Source organism: Plodia interpunctella, chromosome 29, assembly GCF_027563975.2.
Source record: "Plodia interpunctella isolate USDA-ARS_2022_Savannah chromosome 29, ilPloInte3.2, whole genome shotgun sequence".
In the NCBI taxonomy this organism is placed as follows: Eukaryota; Metazoa; Arthropoda; class Insecta; order Lepidoptera; family Pyralidae; genus Plodia; species Plodia interpunctella.
This window is the reverse complement of record NC_071322.1, coordinates 2,070,895-2,096,885: the sequence shown is the minus strand read 5'-3', so window position 1 is coordinate 2,096,885 and position 25,991 is coordinate 2,070,895. Positions and strand designations below refer to the sequence as shown.

General features: G+C 35.8%; 3 protein-coding genes across 8 annotated transcripts in view; 2 read left to right on the top strand and 1 right to left on the bottom strand.

The window, feature by feature from the left end:
* The window catches only part of LOC128682043 (zinc finger protein 510-like), a 29,213-nt gene extending 28,665 nt beyond the window's left edge, over positions 1 to 548 (bottom strand). For both annotated transcript variants that reach the window (XM_053766515.2, XM_053766514.1), the window contains exon 1: positions 272 to 548. In XM_053766515.2, the coding sequence (XP_053622490.1) occupies positions 272 to 391 (120 nt within the window). In that variant the 5' untranslated portion in view covers positions 392 to 548. The remainder of the gene's footprint in view (positions 1 to 271) is intronic.
* A 759-nt stretch (positions 549 to 1,307) lies between these two features.
* Positions 1,308 to 9,406, top strand: LOC128682035 (gastrula zinc finger protein XlCGF26.1-like). 3 transcript variants are annotated; one of them, XM_053766502.2, is made up of 9 exons: positions 1,308 to 1,553; positions 2,052 to 2,171; positions 2,885 to 3,367; positions 4,189 to 4,403; positions 5,140 to 5,244; positions 5,883 to 6,089; positions 6,481 to 6,592; positions 7,327 to 7,428; positions 7,843 to 9,406. In XM_053766502.2, exons 1-9 carry the CDS (start codon positions 1,437 to 1,439, stop codon positions 7,987 to 7,989), a joined length of 1,608 nt encoding a protein of 535 aa, XP_053622477.1. In that variant the 5' UTR covers positions 1,308 to 1,436; the 3' UTR covers positions 7,990 to 9,406. The 3 variants fall into 3 exon arrangements, with proteins under 3 accessions (XP_053622477.1, XP_053622479.1, XP_053622478.1); XM_053766504.2 differs by having other exon boundaries at positions 1,309 to 1,559; positions 7,843 to 9,405; XM_053766503.1 differs by having other exon boundaries at positions 1,442 to 1,566.
* Positions 9,407 to 11,155: 1,749 nt separating this feature from the next.
* On the top strand, positions 11,156 to 25,629 carry LOC128682036 (solute carrier family 2, facilitated glucose transporter member 1-like). 3 transcript variants are annotated; one of them, XR_010370306.1, is made up of 13 exons: positions 11,156 to 11,462; positions 17,114 to 17,212; positions 17,646 to 17,806; positions 18,028 to 18,138; positions 18,580 to 18,667; positions 19,257 to 19,470; positions 20,269 to 20,327; positions 20,542 to 20,743; positions 21,184 to 21,320; positions 21,863 to 21,965; positions 22,846 to 22,946; positions 23,270 to 24,770; positions 24,814 to 25,629. XR_010370306.1 is itself a non-coding variant. In XM_053766505.1 (12 exons), the coding sequence occupies exons 1-12, from the start codon at positions 11,457 to 11,459 to the stop codon at positions 23,405 to 23,407; spliced, it is 1,419 nt and encodes a 472-aa protein (XP_053622480.1). In that variant the 5' UTR covers positions 11,164 to 11,456; the 3' UTR covers positions 23,408 to 24,904. The 3 variants fall into 3 exon arrangements, 2 of the variants coding, with proteins under 2 accessions (XP_053622480.1, XP_053622481.1); XM_053766505.1 differs by having other exon boundaries at positions 11,164 to 11,462; positions 23,270 to 24,904; XM_053766506.1 differs by lacking the exon at positions 11,156 to 11,462 and adding an exon at positions 16,541 to 16,559 and having other exon boundaries at positions 23,270 to 24,904.
* Positions 25,630 to 25,991: the final 362 nt, after the last annotated feature.

Genomic DNA, 25,991 nt, shown 5'->3' with positions numbered 1-25,991 from the left:
CCTTCATTATAATCCTAAATTATTCATTACAAAAAAATATCTTTTCTCTTTATAATATGAAAGTATGGATTTTCATAGCTTGGTCAGTTGGAAACTTGTCTGACCGATAGGTCAGTAGATCAGTAGGTAGGTACATAACAACCAGATAAGGTTATGTTATATACCTACTGATTTCAGACTATGGTACATAAATAAATAGCCTTTTGATAAATAATTAATAATATATAATTAATAATATATAATAATTATAATTATATAATAGTAAACTTACATGTATATCCGGCAATAACTCTTGTATTTTTGGAAGATCTTGAATATGGTGCAATTCTCGATCACTTGTTAGGCATGTCGCGCAGACGATACCGTTTAAGTACGATTTTAGTTCCTCCATATTAAATTAAAAGCGAAAACAGTGAAATATACAAATGTTCGCTGAAAATAACAGCAATATTATTAAGTTGTTTTGAAAACAGCTTCGAGCTACAACAGGAAAGCGAAGCCTTTTTGAAGCACGCTAGCTGCCGCCATTTTAAAACAAAAAAGGATATTGACAGTGACAGCTTTGTGTTTTTTCCAAAGGCTGTTTTTTATTAGGGCGGATTTTACTCACCAATATAGTATTACTGCACATTAATCCCGCCAGGTACAGCACTGTATGTTAGGTACTGGGTACACAAACGCTTTGCCGCCTTTTGCTATGTCGTCGATTAAAACGTTTATTGTAGAGTACTTTATTAATCCTTTCATTATGTAAGCATGCGTTTGTAAAATATACAACAATATAGCATATTCGGGTGCCGCAATATTGGGAAAAATCGTTTTCCATAAGATAAAAAAACTTATGGGATAAAATTTAATAATAAAATTATGGGATACGCGTCACGCTGTAAAATTTACAATTGCCAGTAAACGGTCGAAAAGAAGCTCGGAACACTTCACATGTGAAGACTTATTAAAATATGGACTTCATACAGGTAAGATCTTCAGTCAAAATCAACTTTATATCAGTTTATGATCACAGTTGACCAAATAATGCAGAACATAGCCTAAAATAGTGTTATTATTTTCAGAATAATCCACTAAATCCTTCTTTTTCCTTTAAACTCGCACCACGATTGCGTAGAAGCGTAGCGTCGTAAATCTGCAACATTATTGAAAATTGGCGCTTGCCTCCATTGGCAATGTTTGTGTACTTTTGTAGTTGTACCAGTAGCGCCATCTGCGCTGAGCTTTGCGTAATATGCCCTATTAAAAGTACCTACAAATCTGAATAAATTCGCGGTAGGCAACACGCTGTAGTTGCCATTGTCATTGTCACCACTGAGCGAGCAGTAAGTGAATAGAATGGTGATTAGTGGTTGATTGTTATTGTTTATGATCATGAAACTAAAATAATCACGCAAAAAATTAATACATCACAATATCAACGCTTACTAATGTTTGTATGTCTGTTGTTGAATGATATAATGGATATTTGCTATACTTGTCTGAGCAGAGATCGAGTACTTTTTCCACTTAATCAATTCGAATGTTTCATGAAAGATATTAAAATGGTAAATGTAAGTTGTAAGTCTTTTTTCTTTTTCGAGTGTGTTACTTGAGTCAGATTTTCTTTAAGTTACCTATATAAAGGCATATGACAAAGATACCTACCGATATCTAATGGCAAGCGATAGGGAACCAATATTGTCAACCAATGTTTAGATTTCCTCACGTTCTCCTAAAGTGGAAGGAACTGGTGGCCTTTGACAACTAAGATTGGTATACAAACTCGTAAAAACACTAAGATGAGTGAGAATATGAGAGAGAATAGCGTTTTTTATAATTTCCTGAATCCATTCATGGGAGACAATAGTGCTGTGCACAAAACGGGTGTTCAGGCCTTCCATACAGGAACTTTTTCACCAAATTAAATAGTTGAAAAGTTTTTCGAGTTCAGTCCAGATCATAGTGTTCAATTACTCTGTTTACTGATGTTATAGATTGAAACCTGTTGTGTATGCCTATATAAATGAATAAGTTAATTCCTCAAATCGTAATTTGATTTTTAGGCAAAGTGTAATGAGTATATCGCCGGAAACATATGCTGGGAATGTCGACACATCATGGAAAAGTTTACAAAATTTAAAAAAAAAGTACTGAGAGCTCAAGAATTGTTCACAGTACATAAGGTATAGTACACACTGACTGTGGTGGCATCAATATGGTTTATTAAGTACCAGCTCGCGGCTTCAACTGCATGATTTCCAACATTATTTTTTCCGGGATGAAAGGTACCCTATATCCTTCTCCGTACTTCTAACTACATGTATGCAAATTTCAAGAAGATTGGTTGAGTAGATAGAGCGTGAAGAGGTAACAAACAAACTTGCTTTTGCATTTATAATATTAGTTAGGATAGTTACCTAGTTAAATGTTATGTGTTTTTTAACCTGTTCCGTTGCGCACTCAACACATTTTAACTATATCGCATGATTATGTGAAGTGTTTACAAATTTAAGATGATTATATTGAGAATTATTGATAATGTCCTTTGTAATGACCATGGTTCTATGCATTTCATGCAAACTCTGATAAATTGAATTTGACGAGTTTATAAATGATGGCCTGTTGTGCATTGGACTATGGATGCTTTTTTGGAGCTAGTTGAATAAAAACAGGGTTTACTTTCAGGAGCACTATTTATTCGCACGAAAGACAATGATGGTAGAGAGACATTTTTTAAATGTTAGATGTTATAATCAAAAATCTATAATTTAGTGTTGGGATTTCTAACAATGAGATTTTTCTCAATTTTATTACTGGTGTTTTTAAAAGTGCATGAATCCTCTTGTGATATTTCACTTAGAATTATATACTAACAATTCAGTTTTTACCATTTCAGTTCGATGAATTAACAAGTTTAAGTTCATTATTTATTGTGACAAAACATGATTTTGATGTGAAATACAGTTACACGCAAGACCCTCTCCAAACCACTGTTCCAAAAGAAGAAATTTTTATTAAACAAGAAAATAACACTGAAAGTGTTGATGATAAAATTGGTTTTGATGATATAAATGATATTGATGATAAAATTTACATTGATAACGATTGCAATCCCAAACTAGAGTTTGAAAATATATACATAGAAGCATCAATAAATAAAGCGAAAAAGCAAAAGAAGGTGAGAAATATAATGAAAAATTCAAAAATGATGGAGAAATTCTCAACTGTGGTGTATACTGAGGAAGAAATGATGAAGAAACGGGATGAGAAGCGTCAACATCCTAATTTCAAGAAAATACCATTCAAATGTGAATTATGTGTTCTTGGTTTCAACAAGGAGGATGCTTATAAAGAACATGTTGAGAAGAAACATAATGAGGTAATTTTTGTTTTATTTTAGATCAACAGTAGCCCTTTTACCATGACAACCTCGGTAGCGCAGTGGTAAAGTGCTTGCCCCTGAACTGAGAGGTCCCGGTTTCGATCCTCGATCGGGTCATGATAGAAAATGATCTTTTTCTGAATGGCCCGGGCCTTGGATGTTTATCTATATATGTATTTGTTATAAAATATAGTATCGTTGAGTTAGTCTCCCATAACACAAGTCTCGAACTTTACTTTAGGGCTAGCTCAATCTGTGTGATTTATCCTAATATTTATTTATTTATTTCCCAGTTTTATTTAACTTGAAATGTATATAACTGTCACATAATACCTGTATTCATTCGGATGGAATCTTGCTACTCAAGTTTGAAGCATGTATCTTCAACCGATGGAGCTGCAATTTTGTACACACGTTTAGTTTGGATTATTATGATAAGCATGACCTGATGGTGCACCCAGGATCGGCTCCAGAAGTGGGAAGTCCTCGACAGAGTTTACTGCACGGACATGAATGCAATAGGATCTCTCTGACAACAATAAAAACTTGACATCTTTTAAAAAAACTTATGTAATGATTTATACATTTATGTTTATACTAGATGTTGCCCGGGGCTTCGCACCCGTGGGAATTAGGAGATAAACTATTAGCCTATCTATAGCAATCGTGGATAATGTATCTTTCTAATGGTGTAAGAATTTTTGAAATCGATTCGGTAGTTTCGGAGATTACCCGCCTCAGACATACAAACTCACAAACGCTTACCTCTTTATAATAATAACATAGATATATATATTAAATCGGTTATTCTCTTTCAGGACATAGGTCCTCTAGAATGCGAAGTTTGTCATACACGCTTCGCCTCGCAGAAGTCTGCCACGCGCCATCGCGACCAACACTACGTCACTTATCGCTGTAAATTTTGCTCATACCACACTTCGCAAATGTGGTCAGCGTTGAACCACTGCCGGGTGAAGCACGGTGAAGACAGTAGTGGTAGTCTGCACTGTGGTCAGTGTGATGTGGTCGTTAGGTACGCGAATATTATTGTTGTTTTGTTGAATTTCGGGATAAAAAGTACCCTACGTCTTGTTCCAATTTATATTCTACCCGTGTACCAAATATCATAACAATAGCAACGTAAAATCTACTGGATGGCAGTTAGATTTTGCGTGAAAGTTTAACAAACGTACTCAAGGCATCGCCACAAACTTTCGCATTTGTAATATTAGTAGAATAGATTTAGATAAGTGTACGGACACATCAATATGTTATTGGTAATTTCGAGATAAAAATTACCATATGTGTAATTCAAGGTTATATTCTACCCGTGTGTCAGATTTCATAACAATCAGCGTAGTAGATTTTCTTTCTTTCTTTTCTTTATATTCGTATTCCTCATGACTGAGGGTCGTGGTCATTACATGGAATGAAACACACGTAACAACTTTCTTGACATTATTAATGGAGTGGTTTGCCTTCTCCATTTCAAACGCAAGTTAATATAATCAACCAGTGTGCAGGTTTCCTCACGATGTTTTCCTTCACCGGAAAGCAAGTGGTGGTCGATGAAAACTACTATACGTGACTCAGATTGGCATACAAACTCATGTGGCACGAGTAGGATTCGAACCTGGGACCTTTCGATCCACAGGCGGGGTTCTTAACCATTACACCACCACCGCTTCTTATTTTCCATGAAAGAGTAACAAACATACACACATGGTCACAAACTTTCGCATTTATAATATTAATGGGATTATTTTCAGTACACCAGAGGAACTGGCAGAGCACCTTAAAAGTAAACACGGTTTTCAGTGTAACGAATGTGGAGTGAAGTTTAAAAGCAAGAACACACTTAGGACACACAAAATGTGAGTTATAGATGTAAGATACTGACCACCATCATTATAACGAGTGTGTTATTGCTAATACTGATTTCAGATTATGTAGCTGTACTAGCTTTTGTCCGCGGCTTCGCGTCCTCATGAATTCCATAGTAAAATCTCGGTGATTCTGTAAGAAAAATGATGTGAAGAGTATGTTTACCAATTTTCAGCTTTTTATTTTGAAATTTATATGAAGTTCCATACAATCTTTCACCCCCCTTTTGAAGGGTTAATTTTCAGAAAAATCTGTATTCATTAATTTGTTGTAAACAACCAAAATCCAAATTTTCAAGTCACTAACTTCAATGGTGTAGAACTTTCAAATAAAAGGTTTTCATCCCTTTCAACCCCTTCGGGGTAGAATTTCCAAAAATCCTCTCTTTGTGCTCACCTACACTAGCCAAGGGAACCTACATGCAAAATTTCAGCTGCCTACGCCCAATAGTTTCGGTTGTACGTTGTCTGTCAGTCAGTCAGTAACGAAAGAGTTTTATATACATAACAATCCGTCTATAGATTTTGCGTGAAATATTAACAAACATACACACATACATACATTCTCACAAACTTTCGCATTTATAATATTAAGTAGGATTGTAGGATGATATACAATTTTTTTTCAGCCGTATTCACGGCACCAAAAGGGAATTTATTTGCGACGTTTGCTCAAAATCGTTCAACTCGAAGTCTCGACTCGAAACCCACTTGGCTCGACACAGTACGGCGTTGGCCTCACGTCTGTCTTACTGCGGGCATTGCAGAGTCCAGTACAATAGCGTGCACGTTTATAGGAACCATTTGAGGAACAGCGTGCACCATGCGAGTACCACGTGAGTACGATGTAAAACACAAAATTTACTTAAAATATCGCGTGCTACACGTAAATGAACCGTATTGCGGGGCAATAGCGTCCAAACTCCAATGACGCATTCATTAGTGAAAGTGTATGTGAGTGTCATTAGTGAAAATATCGCATATCCACGCGAAAATAAACTTTATGTTGTCGAAATAGTGTTCATATTTGAGCCGATTGAATATGAACACTATTTCGACGACATAATGTTCATTTTATATTTATACAGTATAGCGTAAAAAAAAAACAAATTAAAAAAGTTTAGATATCACATGTCACACGAAAATCAACCTTATCACGTGACAATAGTGTTTATATTACATTGAATTAAGATATTATAACAATTTACTTGCATCATTTGTCCACAGATACCCGTGTCCTGAATGCAACAAGAAATTTGCATCCAAAGTGTACTGGACAAAACATTACAACTTTTACCACTTGCACAAGTCCAAGTATAAATGTGAAATATGCAATAAGGTAACATAAATTACCATATAAAAGCCATAGCTTAATTCCAACGCCCCCCCCCCCCCTCCCCCCCGCCGGCTATATGGCGTTCATTGAAAAATGAGCTTTGGATAGTCCACCGTAGACCTTCTTTACATTGACAAGATAAGTCTCTTTCAACTGTGATAAATTGTGAGTCAACGCGAAAATATGTGATTACTGGTATCTAACACATAACCTTCCAAAGGGGCATAAAGTACGTGGAGACTTTGTTCTACGACTTTTGTCTAAACGTAATAAATAAAAAACCTTTTTTTTTTTTAGTTTTAATGTCGTTTCTATAAAACGTTAACTCTAGGTTCGATTCCGCTACATAACGCTACTGCACTGTCTCGTGTTGCTCGGCTATTATATAGAGTTAACATGTGTAGAATCGCAAATTAGATTGTATTTTTTTATATGAAAAAAGAAACTAGTGATCACGAAAATTGGTAGAATAAAAGTTGCTTGTTTTGATGTACCCAAGTAGTCTTTAGGAGGTTTTGCGTTTGATACCAGTGACCCCTGTACATTTAAAAGCTTTTGTTACACATGTCACACGTGCTTTTTTCAACTAATTTTGAAAATAAATAATAATGAGATGAAAAGAATCCGGAATCGAGGGGCGGGAATCGAACGCGTGGTTGATATGGGGTTAGGGCGCGATACCGACTCGCACTTGACCGATTTATTAGTAGAATCTTCAATATGACTTTTGTTTTCAGTTGTTCATATCGAACTGGCGGCTCAAGAACCACAAGCAGAAACACCATGGATTGTCGAGGTCGCGTGACCACGCCTGTGACGTCTGCGGGAAGAAATTCTATGTGAGTTTTGTATAATTTACCAGCTTTTGCCAGCGGCATCGCCCGCGTGTATTTCCCCACGGGAACACTTATATTTCCGGGATGAAAGGTACCCTATGTCCTTCTCCATACTTCAAACTACATGTATGCAAAATTTCAAGAAGATTGGTTGAGTAGAGTGTGAATAACATATAGAACTAATATTATATATGAGAAAGTTTGTGAGGATTATGTATGTTTGTTTGTTTGTTTGTTTGTATGTATGTATGTATGTTTATTACTCTTTCACGCAAAATCTACTGGACCGATTGTTGTGAACTTTGGCACACGGGAATAACACATTGGTTACTTTCGAAATTCCCACAGGAGCGAAGCCCTGGGGCGCAGCTAGTTTATAATATTTAGGATTGCGATTAATCAGAAGCACAATTACAGACGCTATCAACTCTGCGCGGACACGAACTAACGCATTCGGAACAGCGAACGTACATGTGCGAAGACTGTGGCGCCGCCTTCAAACAGCGGCCAGCGTTGTACACTCACCATAGACTAGTGCATAGGACTAACAAAACCACTAGCTAATACATCTGTTACTAGTTATTGCCCGCGGCTTCGCCCGCGTGACTTTGCCAAAGCGGGTCCGACATGTTTTTCATACAAACTTTGACCCCCTATTAAAGTCAGTTGGGGGTCGATTTTTGAAAAAACATAATAGCCTATGTTGGAATGGAGTCTCTAACTATGTGCATACCAAATTTCATCAAAATTAGTCCAGCTGTTTAGCCGTGAAAGCGGATATACATATTTATGTTAATTTGCCAGCTGAACGACACCAGCGTACCAAAGAAGGTTGACACCAGGCAGACCATGTAGATGACAATATCTCGTTTTTCAATAGTGATATATATTAGGAATAAATTGTATGTACTCTGAACTGTACCATTAAGTATTATAATTATAGATATTATGCCATACATTTGACGACCTCGGTGGCGCAGTGGTAAAGCTCTTGCCACTGAACCGTGAGGTCCCGGGTTCGATCCCCGGTCGGGTCATGATGGAAAATGATCTTTTTCTGATTGGATATATATATATATATATATATATATATATATATATATATATATATATATATATATATATATATATATATATATATATATATATATATGCCATACAGTGTGTCTGTATAAAGAAGAAAATAAGCATGCGGTCACCTTTTAGCTGAGTTTATCAACCAATCTTTATGAATAAAACAAAGTGAGACATGCGCTACCTATTTTTAAGGGTTCCGTGGCCGAATGGCGAAAAACGGAACCCTCATAAATTCGGCATGTCTGTCCGTCCGTCCGTATGTCACAGCCAATTTATTTGAATGGAAGTATGTGTTAAGTTAAATCTTTATAATGCCTAAGTAATCAAATACAATCCGTCCTTTATATACGTTGGCTATTCGACTGGGTAAAAAATAAGATTTATGGACTTATTTAAACAATCAAACACAATCATTGAACATAATTTTAATTTATCAGTTTTATTGAATAAATAAATAAATTAATATATTGGGACAAATCACACAGATAAATAGACAGATATTACAGACAAATAGGCACCTGATTTACTATTATTTCGATCTCATTAAAGTATATTAAGTAAGAATGATTTTTGACTCCAAAACCTGTGACGTCACAATACATTACTGTCACATAAGTTGCATACATATAAAATTTGTTTTTGGAATAAGAATTTTATTATTATTATTATTATTATAGACATACTGTACTGTACATAGTGTCAGTGATAGTACAAAATAACGTTTTTAGCATAAAAAGAATGATTTGTGATTCAAATCCACATTTATAAAAACATTACATTAAAGAATGTATTTATATCTATGTTTAAATCATATAAAGAAATATTTAAACCAAATATATTTAATAAATTGAGTGATTTGTGGTTTGAATAATAAATACTTAAATCAAATATAGTTAATTTATTTCTACATACATCTCTCTCTCCCTCCTGAGCGTGTTCCCGGTGTGTCCTCAGCCGTTGAGGGTCGGAGCCCAGAGTCCGCTTTCATACTTTTTCGTGTCCACTTCGCACGGTCGTCGACATCCCTAGTTGTCAGACCATTGTCACGCATATCATCCTCGACGACATCAAGCCAGCACTTCTTGGGTTTGCCTCCTGCCAGGGTCAAGCGTGAGCGGCATAGCCAGACATATTGCTACATAGATATCCTACCTACTAATATTTTAAATGCGAAAGTTTGTGAGGATGTATGTGTGTATGTTTGTTACTCTTTCCCGTAAAGTGCACTGGAATACTACTATGAAATTTAATACACGGGTAGAATATAACCTGCAATAACACATAGGGTACATTTTATCCCGAAATTCCCACGGGAGCGTAGCCCCGGAGTGCGTCTAGGTAGTTAATTACAAAGATACACTTTTTGCCACCGGATTAGAGTCCTGACAGAAAAAGTAAAAAAAAAAGTGCAGGCTTGATGTCGCCAAGGATAAGTGTGGCAATGATTTGAAAAAGTAGAAAAGCGGCTCTGGGCAGCGACGCATACTGGCTTAGGAAGCAACCTAGAAAACGCGAGAGGACCCGCGGGCAACAGCTAGTAAAATTATATTATCTTAATTGGTTACTTATCAGTCCTCACGAGTCCATTCTTCCCGTGTGGTCGGACGAAGTAATGAAATAAAAATAAAAAACTAAGGAATTCATAAATAAACAACATGCACACGATACACGAAAACAGGCCTTATTTCTTTAGTGTTAGGATGCGTAATCCTCCGAGGTAGATCATGGATAGCCCAGGATGGATTTATTTCGGACCGGTTACGCACACTTTGACGTCACCGCCGTGACAAGCCCCCGCACACACCTCCGTATTGTGACAATTCAGCGCTCACAGCGCTTTTAAGGTTTCTTGAATAAATTATTTTATTAACTAGAAATAAAGGAAGAAACTTATTATTCGAAAAAAAACAAAGGAATTACATAAAAATGAACATAAAATTGGTGTTAAAAATGCTATCTACCGCAAAAATGAGATCATTTTACTTGCTCACATAATTACATTTATTGACGAAAGATGTTGCGGATATAAGTACTTCTTATTTTTATTTATTTAGGACAAGAACAATTGTACGGGAGATTCACTTTTATTCTTCATCAAGAAAACTAAATTCAAGATGAGAAAATAAAGCTTTTTTTTATATTAATTACAAAGAAACAGCAATTCTTTTTAACTTATAAATGTGCAAAAATTTGACGATGTTTTAGTTTAGTTATTACGCATACAGATGCACTCTCTGAATCTTGTTGATCAAACTGTAAGTAGGTTGTTGTTTCCCTTATTTAAGGATAACTATAAATGTAAATATTTATTAATATCATAATACAGTTGGCGCCTACTACTGTTAATATATCATTTCTTATACGCTTTTAGGCTTTGATTTGATGTCCATTCACACAGACTTAAGGTAATAACGTCAAGACCTATCTAATGACAATCGTTTCTATTTTCGTTCAGTATAAGAGAAAAATCACCAAACGGGCGCTCCGTTTGGTGATTTTTCTTCAGCTTGAAGATTTATTATACTCTTTCTTTCTTCATATAAAAGAAAGAGACGTATAATACATTTTCAAGCTGTGTAAAGCGCTACACTGCGCTAGTCTTCCGACCGGCAATTAACATTAAAAAAAACCGGTTCAGTGACGTCATTAAGCCAACAGCGCCCGCGCCTGCTTCGCGTCACCTCATTCCAAAATAATTTCGAATTGTTTCGAACGCGCGCTTCGCTCACAGGCCGGAAACGATTCTTATCTTTTTTTTTAATAATTAAAAATGAAAGTGACGTTGTAAAATAAAATGATACTATTTTTAATTCATAGTGAAAATACTATTGTGTGATTTTTTAATTATTGAATGAAAAAATAGTCTGTGATTTTATGTGACAGTGTGGAATAGGAAGTTTCGTGTTACGCAAGTTGAATATTCGTTGGCAAGCTTTTAAGGATTTCCGAAAAAAATGGCGGTAATATATCTTTTTAATTTCCATTAACGAGGACATACCGTTATTTCGGCGTTGTGAATGGCCTCATATCACTTACCTCATTACGGTTATTGTCAGTGTATTGTGCCAGTTAGTTTACTAATTGAAATTAACGACCTTGTATAAGAAATTTTCTTTCACATTTCAATCAAAATTGAATTATTGTGAGCTCATTACCTCATATTTTGTACTATGTAACTAGAAATGAAAAATACGTTAACAGCTACCTATGTCGAATTGAATAAAACGCTTCATAGACGGGATTATAAAATTAAATTTTTGTATCAGACACGAATCCAAGTCTCTCTCTCTTTCTTTACATCGTCTTTATTGTAGTACTTATAGTAGTCATTTATTTTTAGTTTCGGTCCTACGTGCCCTTCCGTCGCATTCCAAGGTGACTTAAATCTTTAACGGTCGTTTACCTTACCTATATGGATATTGGTAGAAGTTACATATAAAACCACCACTCGGACCACGGAGAGATGCTATAGGCTCCCCTGTTGATGAAAAAGTTAAAATATGTTTTGCCACTATCGCACTACGAAATTTGGCGTTGACAGAACGAGACAAAACATACTTTAGCTTAGATTACTAAGTAAAAGATGTATACTTGTTTATGAATGACAGGGTTTAGTTATAAACCAAAGAGTGCTGGCTTGATGTTGTCAACTCTACGGCTAGGTAATGTCCAAGTTTTCAATGAGTACTTATTTTGGAAAATTTCCAATAATAGGTATACCCTGGAATTTCCAAAAAAAAAAACATTTCTCGGCTGCGTCGTGACATGGTTTTTATGTGGAACTAGATGTTGCCCGGGGCTTTGCTCCCATGGGAATTTTGAGATAAAATATAGCCTATAGCATTCTTGGATAATGTACCTTTCTAATGGTGAAAGAATTTTCGAAATCGGTTCGGTAGTTTCGGAGATTACCCGCCTCAAACATACAAACTCACAAAGGCACAAACTCACAAACGCTTGCCTCTTTATAATAATAGTATAGATAAGACACCAAAATGAATGTGCCATGATGCCATGAACTGCTGGATCAAATATCATGCAGTTTCGCCTAATGGCTATTGAGAAAACCAACGTAGAAAGCGGTTATTGATTTCCAAGATCGCGTCACATTGAAGTAAGTTAAAAGAATGTGCTATAGAATTGTTTTCTCGCTCACTATTAGACATCGCTCACAATAAGACACTTCTCAGAAAATGTGTTGTGTGGCGACCGGACTGTCGAGTAAGGAAGGCATAAAGACCGTTTTTAGTACATAGTATGCATTAATTGATAATTTTACTATCGATACTTGACCTTGAAAAGCATCTGCACTCAAAGGTGTCGATCGTGGAAGTATTGTATAATCTGTGGTATCGATAGGATATCACATGAGGCTTGAAAGAGGGGTGGAAGGGGGTTCAGCCAAAATCACGAAATATCAAAGAGGGTGGGGGTTGGTATCACGTGTATTTATTTTTACGTCAAACGCGCGTTTTGTAAACCGAAACTCGGCGTGTATTGTGATATTATTTTTATGCCTGTATTTGAATGTAGGTACTCTACAAATCGAATGGGGCAAAGGTTAGTTTTAATCTCACCACGTGTCACCCAGAGGGATTGTTACTGAAAAATGCTAAGAAAACATCACGTGGTTAATGGACGGCCCATTCGCTCACATACTATCGATAGTACGGACACTAGTTCTATCGATACTAGTATCAAAGAACATAAAATCAAAGTATCGTAATTATTGAGAGTCCTATGAATAGTTACACTACCGACAGAGTATCGATAGTTCCGTTATCGATACCGATCGACAACACTAGTTTACATTGTCCGTTGTTTAAGTTTCCGCGATAGCCTGTTTGTTCTGACTTTGTTTACTTTACCGTTGTCTGAAATTAATCTTTAATGATATGGAAGTTTTGGAAGCCCTTAGACCACAGGCCCCAACTAAACTAATATTATATAATGCGAAAGTAAGTTTGTTACCTCTTCATGCTTTATCTACTTGACCGATTGTTAATAAATTTGACACACGGTTAGAACATAACCTGGAATAAGACATAGGGTATTTTTTATCCCGAAATTCCTACGGGAGCAAAGCCCCGGGGCGCAGTTAGTATTACATAAACAAAAAGATGAGTGATCTTCTGTAGTAAAATCTCAAGACACGAACATTTACCGTTATACGCTGATTGCGACCCGTTTGCATAATATTTCACGCTCTAATTGGCTTGTTACGGTTCTAAACATATAAAATACATATATATACCTCAATGCGAAAGAGTGTTCCTTCATTCTTAATACAGTTTAATTTAATAATTAATCAATGATTTTTCTTAATACTTAAAATGACGACCTCGGTGGCGCAGTGGTAAAGTTCTTGCCACTGAACCGAGAGGTTCCGGGTTCGAACCCGGTCGGGTCATGATGGAAAATGATCTTTTTCTGATTGGCCCGGATCTTGGATGTTTATCTATATATGTATATAAAAATATAGTATCGTTGAGTTAGTATCCCATAACACAAGTCTCGAACTTACTTTGGGGCTAGCTCAATCTGTGTGATTTGTCCTAATATATTTATTTATTATTTATTCTCGTCAAAACAAACCTACTACCTAACCAACCAATTTTCTCTCCGGTAACTAGATCTAACTCTGGTAAATGATAATTCCTAAGTAACGTTGAAAACTATTTGAAACCAGCAAGGGAAACCAAATTCTATATACTTTAGGCACGTTTATGATTCATGCCTTTCAAACTAGTATATTCACTATCATACAATGACTGGAATTTGGAATTTACTGATGTGTAGGTACAGAGTCCAGACATCATGAATATATGTATTTCTATTTGAAATTATGCATTTAGATTTGCCTGTTTACAATTGTGAATGTCAAGGTTAAATGATCATATCGTAAATGCATGCTTGTTGGGTATACAATAGTGAAAAAAATCTTTCACAACTATACTTTACAGCGAAATAATTGTTTAGTTATAAAAGTAGAGGAACGCGTTTGAGCTTACCTAAGCCTCCATTCTCAATGTCCCGATCTGGAGAAATAACTTATGTACATATTAAGCAAGTTATAGTTATGATGTATGTTACAACAATTTAACTATTCCCACATACATACTGCCATGAGCTGAGCCGCGAACAACAGACGATTTATAAATTTTTTGTTTTCGTTGTGTAATATTTTCGATATATATCGATTCCCAGAGGCCCCAGCTCGGCTCGCTCGGGTAAAAACTTAATAAATTATGCACCTAAACCTTTCTCAGGAATCACACTATCTATTGGTGAAACACGCATGAAAATCCGTGCAGTAGTTTTTGAGTTGAGGACTTTGTTTTATAATATGTCTGATGCCTGCATTCAGATGCCGAACCCATCGAAAGTTCGGCGAACAGTTCCGCGATAGAGTGGAGCCGGAATAATGTTCATTCCTTCGCGTCGGCATCTGTCCGAGTTCGGTGATAGTGTGTGGGTATGCGTATGCGCATGATTTCCGTCTATAGATACCGAACCACATGTGGTGGTAAAAATAACTGTGATAAGTAAACAAAAGTGTCGTGTCGTCGTCCACACGTCGTTTTTGAAATAAAATTTGCAGTGATTTTGTTTGTTAAAAATTTTGTACGAAAAATAAATATTATATAAATACATAGGTACTTAAATGAAAATTAATTAGATACTACTTTTAACGAGAAATATATAGCTACTTTTACTTGGTTATTGTATAAACATCATGGGTGCACATGCAACGCATTGATTGTTGTAATGTTTTTGCATTGTCGCTGGCAAGACATTGGTCGCATCCACCCGCTCCACACTGTCGTCGAACAGTTTACCGAACTTCGGTATACATTGCTGGTTTTTAACTGCGGTAAATAAAAGCACTCATACTAACTACGCAATGTTTACGCATTCGTAATAGTGCTTACGGCGAACCTTGTGCCAGCTGAAAGCTGTCTTCACGCAGTCGCCACATACCTATACCTATCATCTTCCATTTCACTAGCTTCTTATTGATTATTTCTATTTTTGTTGCATGTGGCTCCGCCTTAGAATACGCTACCACCACTAACATATCATATCGTGAATGTCGTACGCGGCGATATTTAGTACATAGTCTTCGCAGCTGGATAGCTGGACGAATATATCACAGGATTTAAGTACGCTGAACAGGCTCTGTCAACTCATTTTGAGGACAAGACGTGAAAATGACACGGTTATCAGTCTATCTATTACCGTGTTGGTACAATTTGTTAGCGGAATACAAACTATGTTTGTTTAGTGTAGCCTTGCGCGCGTGAAATTATATATCATCGATCAAGTCAAATCTATAGATACATATTCTATTTTTAATTACCTACACGTTTTCGTGAACACAAAGGATCGTTAATTTTTTTTTTCAAAAAGGTTACGTTTGAATCTTAAATTTCCTATATTTTTTCGAACGTTTGACAATCTTTTACTGCGTTCTCAGAATTTAAGCAGTCTAAATCGATCGAACTTATTCGATTACTTGTGGATTTCCTATTGATTCGATTGCGAACCTTTTCGACTGTCCGGATCCTCTGTCAGACCGTGAAAACAACCGCATGAAAAAATTGGCCCAATTTTTTTTGGTTGTTTTCACGTAGTGATTTTCATCATTCATTCACATGACAAGTCAAATGCAGATTTATCGAACATGCAATGAATAAGTATACCTATGCCATCTCGACCCAAATGTTTAGCCAACATTAATTTGTCTACAAAAAGTAAATATTCAACTAGGTTTTAAATAAATAGTTGCATGTGGTATGCTGGTATCTACTACATACAACTACTAGGACTTACAATGTAACTCAATGATTTATATGTTAAATACTTAATTATTTCCTTTTTATATCAGCTATATACCTGCTCGTCAAAAGTATACATACGCACATAAGTAATTATTACGTCATCATAGTTAGTTATTTTTCTTTGGGCGGTAAAAATTGGCGGAAAAATTTTCGTTATTTATTATTTTAAGTAGACGTGTTCCCGCTGTTGTTTACTCTTCTTACACTCGGACCAAGGTAAATATACATATCGGAGCATTTCTTGTATCCTACATATCCTATAGCTACGTAGTTGAGGTGAAAATTCCCTTCATACGGGCTATGCATTATAGCGATACGATTTGCCGAATTTCGGCGGATTCGGTATAAACTGCTTGTTTTTAATTATGGTATACAAAAGCTCTCATACAAACCACGCAATGTTCATGCTTTCGTATCGGCTTCTGAGTTCGGCGATAGTGTTTAACCAGCATTCGTTTATCATTATAAAAATATCTCATCCCTACTTCCATAAAAAAATCAAAAAGGTTAATTTATATTTACAATTGGTCCAACAAATTCCTGTAAGTTTCGTGAACCTGAATTTCAAATTTTTTTTATCAATGGTAACCTATTACAACCACCATGACATTGCCTCATCTTCTTGTCCATAGATGGCGCTACCGTTATAATACTGTAATAAGTTATTCAGAACATTTTCCTTGACAATATCAACTTGAAGAATGTACAGCGTTAATATGTAACAGCTAAAATAAATACAATTTATGACTGGTAATTGAATTTATTTCCAGGGTGTGAACTTGAGACTAGTGTTCGCGGTGATCTCGTCAGCATGCTGGTCGTCTTTCCAACACGGGTACAACACTGGAGTGCTCAATGCGCCGCAGGAGGTGAGAATAAATTAAAGAGCATACATTAAAAATATGATTATTTTAGTCCCACGGTCCTCCTAGAGGATCATTATAATAAAGACCTCTCTTCTTGTACACCTTTTCTATCATTGAAATATTTTTGTTCGTGCAACACATAAACTAATGTTGTGATAAAGAATAAAAATGCCACAGCTGGTGCTTCTTTATTTCTTTGACTTTTACGACTATCTATCGACATCTAGTGCTGAACGCGTGTTATTAGGTAGTAAGAAGATAATTAATTTTTCAAAACTGTCTACTTAAATGTCGAATTTTTTTGTATTACGTGGATAGATTCATGACATGGATCATATGGATTCTAAGTTTGTTATTCCGAATCACACTTACCCAGTTATGTTTAGTGTTCCGTGGTTCATTTGTTTGTCGAGCTTATAACCAATTTCGTCCACAGGTAATGTCAGATTGGCTCCAATTGGACGTCCTGAACGGCACGGACACAACAAAGAAATCCACAGAAGATCCTAAAGTAACGTCCGTCTGGGCGGTCGCCGTGTCCATATACTGCGTGGGGGGTATGATAGGGGGCGTGGTCACAGGCTACGTAGCAGACAGGTAGTTAATGTAGAGGGAAATTCAAGTCAACTTAAACAAACAACTTTAACTGCTAATTATGTTACGCTAGATAAAAGATTTTTATTAGAAAGTCAATTTTATTAGCTTTCAATTAACAGGTGGCTTACCAACATCTCTACAGTACGGTTAGGTGGCAATTAAGCAAACTTTACATCAAGGGCAGAGTGCCGAAGTATCTATGATAATAATTGGATTTTCAGATTCGGCAGAAAAGGCGGGCTTTTAATAAACAACGCACTGGTGTTCGTGGCCGCGGTGCTGCAAGGGTTCTCCAAAGCGGCTAATTCGGCTGTTATGCTCATCCTAGGAAGGTGGGTTACGACGAATAGCTAGGCCCCATTGCTCCGTTACGTTGACGTCCGTCGACGGATTAATGCAGAACAACGTAGAAATTAAGCTTTGACATACGTCACCGTCAACATCAAAATCTATAAAATACAACGTGCTGCGTCGTCGCAATGAACCGCAACGTAGCATATGGGGCTTGACCCCAACGAGGGCGATACCCAAATCAAATCATTTATTTCGGACCAACTATCAAAATTTTATAATCTAATATTAAATTGACCCAATAAAAAAATAACCTATAATATAAACATGTTTTTATTGTTATATGTATAAGGTGTTGTAGTAGGATTTGAACGTGGAACTTTGTAGGCGTCGTTTCGACTATAGAGGATCTTAACCACTGAGCCACCAAATGAAACGGTGGTTTAATTTCAATAATAAATTGTTGATCAATTCCATTACAGGTTAGTCATCGGTATAAATAGTGGTTTGGCAGCTGGTATCGCGCCGATGTACTTAGCCGAAATATCACCTGTTTCTCTCAGAGGCTCGGTATGTACTTTTATTCCAATACAGGATGTTTGGAATATATTCTTTGATAATAAAATAAGAACATGTTGTAGATTAAATATATGAAGTATATGTATAAGCAAATAAAATAAGTCTTTTTTTACAAAAATGTCATTTTTGACACCAGCTTGAATTTGCATTTGAATTGCAATGGAATTAGAAGTGCCCACTAATTCCACGGTTATTGCATTCAATGCGTGTCATAAAAAATGACATCCGTGCAATAAATCGAGGAGTTCCCTCGTCGGAAACCGTTTCTGAATTCACCATTAGGTCTCATGCTTATCTAATGCTAATGCATAGTCATCTAAACTGAACATTCGGTTCAATCGGTTGAAGATATCTGCTTTAAAATTGAGTTACAAGATTCCATACGAATATCATATATACAGTTACATAAAGCTTGTGTAACAGCTGTATTTCTATCTTTCATTTGAATTGTGTAGAGGAATACAGTACTAGGTTATATCTTCATGAAGCGGTGGTAGTCCAGTGGTTAAGACGCCCGTCTGTGAATAGAAACGTCCCAGGTTCGGATGCTATACTCATACCACTTATCTATGCCTTACAGATCGGCACAGTGTACCAGCTAGTGATTACTAGCACTATCCTGCTCTCGCAAGTGCTCGGTCTCTCTTCTATCCTCGGCACGGCGGAGGGCTGGCCGTACTTGCTGTCGCTGGTAGCCCTCCCCGCTGCTATACAATATGCCACGTTGCCGCTCTGTCCCGAGTCGCCAAAGTTCTTGCTACTGAACAGAGGGAAGGAATTGCATGCTCAAAGAGGTAAATAATTATATAAACACTAGCTTTTGCCCGCGTAAATTTTTGGGGAAGAAAGGTACCCTATGTCCTTTTCCACACTTCAAACTACATATATACCAATTTTCAAGAAGATTGTTTGAGTGGATAGAGCATGAAGAGGTTACAAATTTACTTTCGCATTTATAATATTAGGATAATATACTGTTGTAGCGGACTCTGGGCTCCGACGCCCAGGAAGATACCGGGAAAACAGTCAGATGAGAGAATATACTCTTCGAAACTGCTTTGTACTCTCCTGTCTTTGCAAAATCCATGTTCCGCCCTGTTCTCGTAAGTTCTCGGACCATCTTTAATCCCGCTCTCGTAAACCTAGCAATTCTAACCACTGTCCAACATGCGACGTTGCCGCTCTGTCAAGTAATTCTGAAGCAATAAATGAAATGGAGTACCTAGAAAGAGTGGGAAGTATTATATTATCGGCCAGTTTTTCACAGTTTCTTCAGTCGTGTGCATAAATAACTCAATTGCCCAACAGATGGCGCAGCGAACAATATTTTACATCGCACAAGCAAAATATTATAATCATATTTCCTTGACCAAGAATGTTAGACTGATGGATTACTGGACAAAGCTTCACTGAAAAAAGCTCAACTAAAAACTATTCAACTTCGTTCTTCATTCCATTTACTATCGTTTGTAGGTTGTACTTAAATATTTCCTGCTAATAATAGAGCAAGAATCAAAATATTGATGTATTGATGAGTGATGTGAATAGGTATGTTTATATCTGTTTGTTTTAATTTATATCTGTTATTCCAGCTCTAAATTGGCTACGTGGAGCGGTGGCTGTCCACGGTGAAATGGAGGAGATGCATCAGGTACAGATGTAAATATATGTTTGAGAATAATTAGTTGAAATCTGTTTTAAGAGCAAGCGGCTGGAGGTGGCTCAGATTCTCATATGCGCCTTCAGTCATACATACACTTATAATTTTAATGTAACAATTTTTCCCTCTCGAACTTTTGACGCTGCATTTATTTATAGGTTTTACCAAATTATACTTAACTAATATAAAAATCCTTATCTACAAGGAGGCGGAGAAGAACAAAGTGACGAAGAAGGTGACCCTCCGTGAGCTGTTCAGCAACAGATCGCTCCGTCAGCCGCTGCTCATAGCCCTCATGGTGATGATAGCCCAGCAGCTGTCAGGGATCAACGTCGTCATCTTCTTCTCCACCGACATCTTCGTTAAGGCTGGCATCAGCAGGATTAACTCACAGTATGCTACTTTAGGTCAGTTCTTAATTTTCTCTATTAATCGAATATTTTAGTGAGAAATGTCTGCGGTCAACAAATGCCACTGTGAACATCAGCATCACGCAAGCTAACTTTATTTCGTCTGTATGTTTTACATTAGTTCATAAATGAAAACATTTTGTCCTACTGCAGGAGAAAATTATCCGACATCGTCTGAAAAAATTAAATAAAATAATTGAACAAAAGTGTCACATTATAAAGAAATTAACTGTAACATCTACAGCCAACAGATGGCGTTGTTAACGATAAGCTACATTGTTAATAAGATTAGCTAAATTATAAAAACAAATAAAAAGCAAAAGATAAAACCAAGATAATTTTAAAATTGGTAACCATTTTTTTAGTTACAATTTAATATGTCATGTTATGACAAAATCGGATTTTCTGATTTATGTAAATGATTGTTGTCATTTCAGGTATGGGCGCAATGAACGTGGTGATGACGATAGTCAGCCTCATGTTGGTGGAGTGTGCCGGACGCAAGACTCTGCTTCTTACTGGCTTCATTGGCATGTTCATCTCCACCGTAGCGCTGTTCGTCTCCAACATCTATGTGAGTGACGCTACTAGATAACAGATGGCGCTGTAAGCAATAGGGTACATCGCATTGAGTGTTAAATTCGATATCCTTTCTTACTGGCTTCTAGTTTTTCTAGCACTCTCTTACTTATCGTGTGTATGTGTTTAAGTGTCATTAAACTGGTGTCTTTCGGCATTTCTTATCAGCAGTGGTCGTTCCGAAATGCCAGTAGTTTGTAGCTTGTGAGAAATAACTATAAATTGACGAGAAAAAGTGCCTGTGAAGGTCTAATTTCTGAATAAATGATTTGAATTTGTCAGATTTCATTAAAAATGCCCAAAGGCGTCTATCGCCATCTGGCGGTAAGTAGATAGTAGATGGCATACACACTTGTGAACTAAATAGGTACGGATTACAGTAGACCCGAAATATAATGATGGATTCCTCAGCCATGAGGAAGTGCGACTATGTAGAAAAAGATTGTAATTGTCTTTGTCATGTAAATGTCTTTCACAAATTATATATATGTGTAATTAATGTTATAAATATAGATAAATGTATGTTATTGTCCGCAGTCGGACGTGTCGTGGGTTCCGTACCTGTGTATCGTGGTGGTGATCGTGTTCGTGATGTCGTTCGCCATCGGCCCCGGCTCCATACCCTGGTTCTTGGTCACTGGTGAGAATTTATTATATTAGCTTCTGCCCGCGTCTTCGCCCGCGTTAATTTTCCGATTTAATAAAAGGTACCCTATGTCCTTCTCCATATTTTAAACTACATATATGCAAAACTCCAAGAATATTGGTTGAGTAGATAGAACGTTATGAGGTAATAATTTTACTTAACTTTCTTACTTAGGATTAGTTAGGATATTAGCTTTTGCCCGCAACTTAACCCGCGTTTATTATGCCCATCCGTTCGTAAATCATTTCTGTCAATATCTCGGGTACCTATTGAGCAACCATACGCGATGAAATTTATACCAAATTTTAAGTTAGACCATGTGTTATCTAATTATACTGTGCATAGGCCTATTTGTCATTGTCACAATTATATTAATTCATATTTTTAATAGCTGAATAGTTTTACGCCTTCGTAGATACATAGATAAAAGAATAATGACTAAATCGCATTATTGTAACCTGTAATTATTGTGTGATGTGAAACATTTTGATATTTTTAATATTAATGAAAATTCGTCCTCCTAATTTATAATATATGTATAAGACCTATACTTGTTAATTGACGTCCTTGGAGAAAAGGCCGCGGTGAAGTTTGTTGCGTTGCTTCTTCTTCACCTGCGCTTTGGAAGCCGGCAGTAGACTTTTGACGTTTAAGTAATTTTTGACGTCAATAAGTAATGTATATCATCCTAAATTGAATAAAGAATTTTGAATTTGAATTGCATTTGAATTTGAAAACAAATAAATAAATGTAAATTGCAGCGGGTAACGTGTGCTGAGTGAATTCACACGTATATAATCAATTAATTAATATTAATTTGTTAGCCTGTAATTATAGACGTAAGTTGTAAATTAAATAAAAATAATGATTACAGAGTTGTTCAACCAGTCGGCGCGGCCGGCCGCCGCTTCAGTCGCTGTCACTGTCAACTGGACCGCCAACTTCATTGTTGGCCTTAGCTTCCTTCCGCTTACGGTGAGTTCCAAATTATGACAAATAGATGGCGCTGTAAATTATAATCTACATGGATCTAGTCGCACAAGCTAAGTTTGTATAACACTTTATACACAAATGCAGTTTAACTAGTTTTAGAAAATAGAGACTGCACTTGAGGTCCCGGGAGATTCAACATGGAAAATGAAAAACCTGTTACATATTTATATTAAAATTTACTTTGTCTCCTACACAATTAAAATAAAATTAAACGAAAAAAAAATACTTAATAAAATAATTAATATTGTATTAAATACTAAATTAATTTTGAATAGACGCTTAAACAATTTTATTTCTTATTGCAGTTGGCGCTCAACCACTACACGTATTTGATTTTCGCCGCGCTACAAGCTCTGTTCATTGTATTCATATTCTTCAAAGTGCCTGAAACTAAAAACAAAACAGTCGAGGAAATTTCCGCCATGTTTAGACAACAGTTATAATTTTTTCGGGCCCAAGTGTTGCAAGGTACTTAGATCTTAGTATTGAAATGACTTTCTAGATACTTATTGACTAAATATAAATTGCTCGTATATGTAGGTACCGTATCATCAAACCGTAAGTCATGCAATGTATTAGGTTTTACAGTGTAATAATGTGTAATAACCGACCAGCCGGCCACGTGTACGATAACAATCATAACTTGATGTATGTGCCCCCACCAAGAACGAATAGCTAGATTTTCTTAAGAGGGGGAAGGGGCAGGCAGAAGACAAACGCGGAATGTGCTACAAAAAGTAAATGATTTATTAAAAAAAGATCTTCAACAATCTCTATAATTCCTTGCGTTGCAGGGCTCTGTTTGCTAAGTTAGGAGAGCAAAAAATTTGTCATTTTATGCCATAGACTTCTTTGGATCTACTCTATGCTGTCATCCAAATCTGCTACAAAAAAATTGGCTGGAGTTAAACCATCGTATATAAACAATTGTAATTTTAATTAATTTGACAAGATTGGGACGAACAAATACAAACTAAATGTTTTTTTCTTACAAGTCTCATTAATGTAAACAATCTTAGGACTGTGTTTTTTTATGATTTTACAGAAACATTTCAATAGATTTTTTAGGATATTAAGAACTACTTTTAAAGTGTTTTCGTTTAGAATGTAAGGTTTGAAATAATATATGAATTATTTTCAACAAAATTTAATTATAAATTACTTACTGTGAAGATTGTTTGCATGTTTGGACTGAAAAGAAATACGGAACCCTAAAAACGGATTTATAGGTATGAATGTCGAATCAAAAATAATTCAGTTGTTTGATTTTAATAAGCGTTGCCGTATTATCGATAGTTATTTTGAAGCAATACTATTGATAAAGAACAATACTAGCGATGGTATCGAAACATGATGATGTAGTAGGCTATCGATAGTTTTGCACAATCGATAGTGACAAGTAGACGATAGTCTGATCGCAATCAAGGTCCGTTGCTATTTCTTTTTCACAAACTATGTATACACAACACTAGTTTTAACATTCGGTTGTATTGTATGTCATTATTATATTACTGAATACTCTGACAGTGATCTTAATAATTCCTATGATAACTTAGGTCTAGGTATTTATTGCTAATAGAGTTTAATTTCATGAAGAAATCTCGAAATATTGCTTGTTCTCATAATTTATGTTCATTGTAGAACTCTTTGATTCTACCCTACCGTATATGTTTTGTCACTGTCACCGTCACTGCTTGACATTGACAGAAAGACAAAACACACGCATGGATATAATAAGTACTTGAGTACTTACTAATTCCATGAACACACGTTAGCGCATAGATTTAGAAAGGAGCCCGCACCCGGGCTTTAGCTTGAAAGAATGTTTTAACTTTTTTATGAATATCAGGGCTTGTTCGATGGTTTATGACATATTTCTCGACTTCCGAGTGCATTGAAAAACAACGTCAAACGCTACACACATTATGATAATGCATTGATGACATTACATGCTCGGCCTTATTGTAGCGCTCGGTTTTGTCATGCGCGAAAATTATGCGTCGTGTGTTCTATATAATAATCAACATTCAGTTGTTATTCAGTCCTAAAAAAGAATTCATAATATATTGAATGTACTTAATTAAAAACTTTAACAAGCAATAATTGCTGACAAGGTCATTGTAAAAAAATGTTTACTTTAGGTAAAATATATACAAGATATATTTAGATTCATTATGATAATTCATAGACTGTAACAATGCCAACTGTATCATTGTATGAAGATTTAAAGTTGATATTAAATTTTTAAACTACCTTTATTAAGAATTTATCACCATAAACGTAACATTTAATGTAGCTGTCGAACAAACATTTCTTTGCGAACACTTTAGCACGTTGTGACGTCACTTGTTCGTGTCATTTAGTATGGAGCATGAAATTAAAGAGCCTTTGGAAGTCCTAAAATGTGTAATTTTACTTTTGTCATCTTTGAAAGCATTGTCATTATCATAGTATTTTTTCACTGGTGTTTCTAATATGGCCTTCGAATAGTTCCGAATCAAAATAAAAAATTATCAACTAGCCTATTCATAAGAAATCCAAAATGATCTTTTCTGTAAATATTAATTATATTTTGGTGTATACATTTATGAACTTGCTTTCAGTAGTAGTAAGAATCAAGTTGTTAAACTTTTTTTATAATAAAGAAATGAAACAAACATTTTTCGTCAATTCATTTATTCCCTTTTTTATATTCATTCTATAAATCACATATTTCGGTAAATAAATGTCAAAATAAAAAAAAAAATAACGAAAATTGGTTATTAACACGTTTTCAAAAAAAAATTGAAGATAAATAATTGACTACAGATAACAGACGCGGAGTGACTATGGCGAAAAAGGGGGTTTGAGGGCTTGAGGACGGGGTGGGGGGGAACTGTCGAGCCTAATAGCTGCAATGCCCACTCGTTTAAACGGTCGAATTATATATGTGTTATCATAATATGAAACAAAAACACAAAAAATTGGCTTATTTTCCAAATAGTCAATAGAGTCACTTTTTTCTCATGTGAAAAACACAAATCGCTT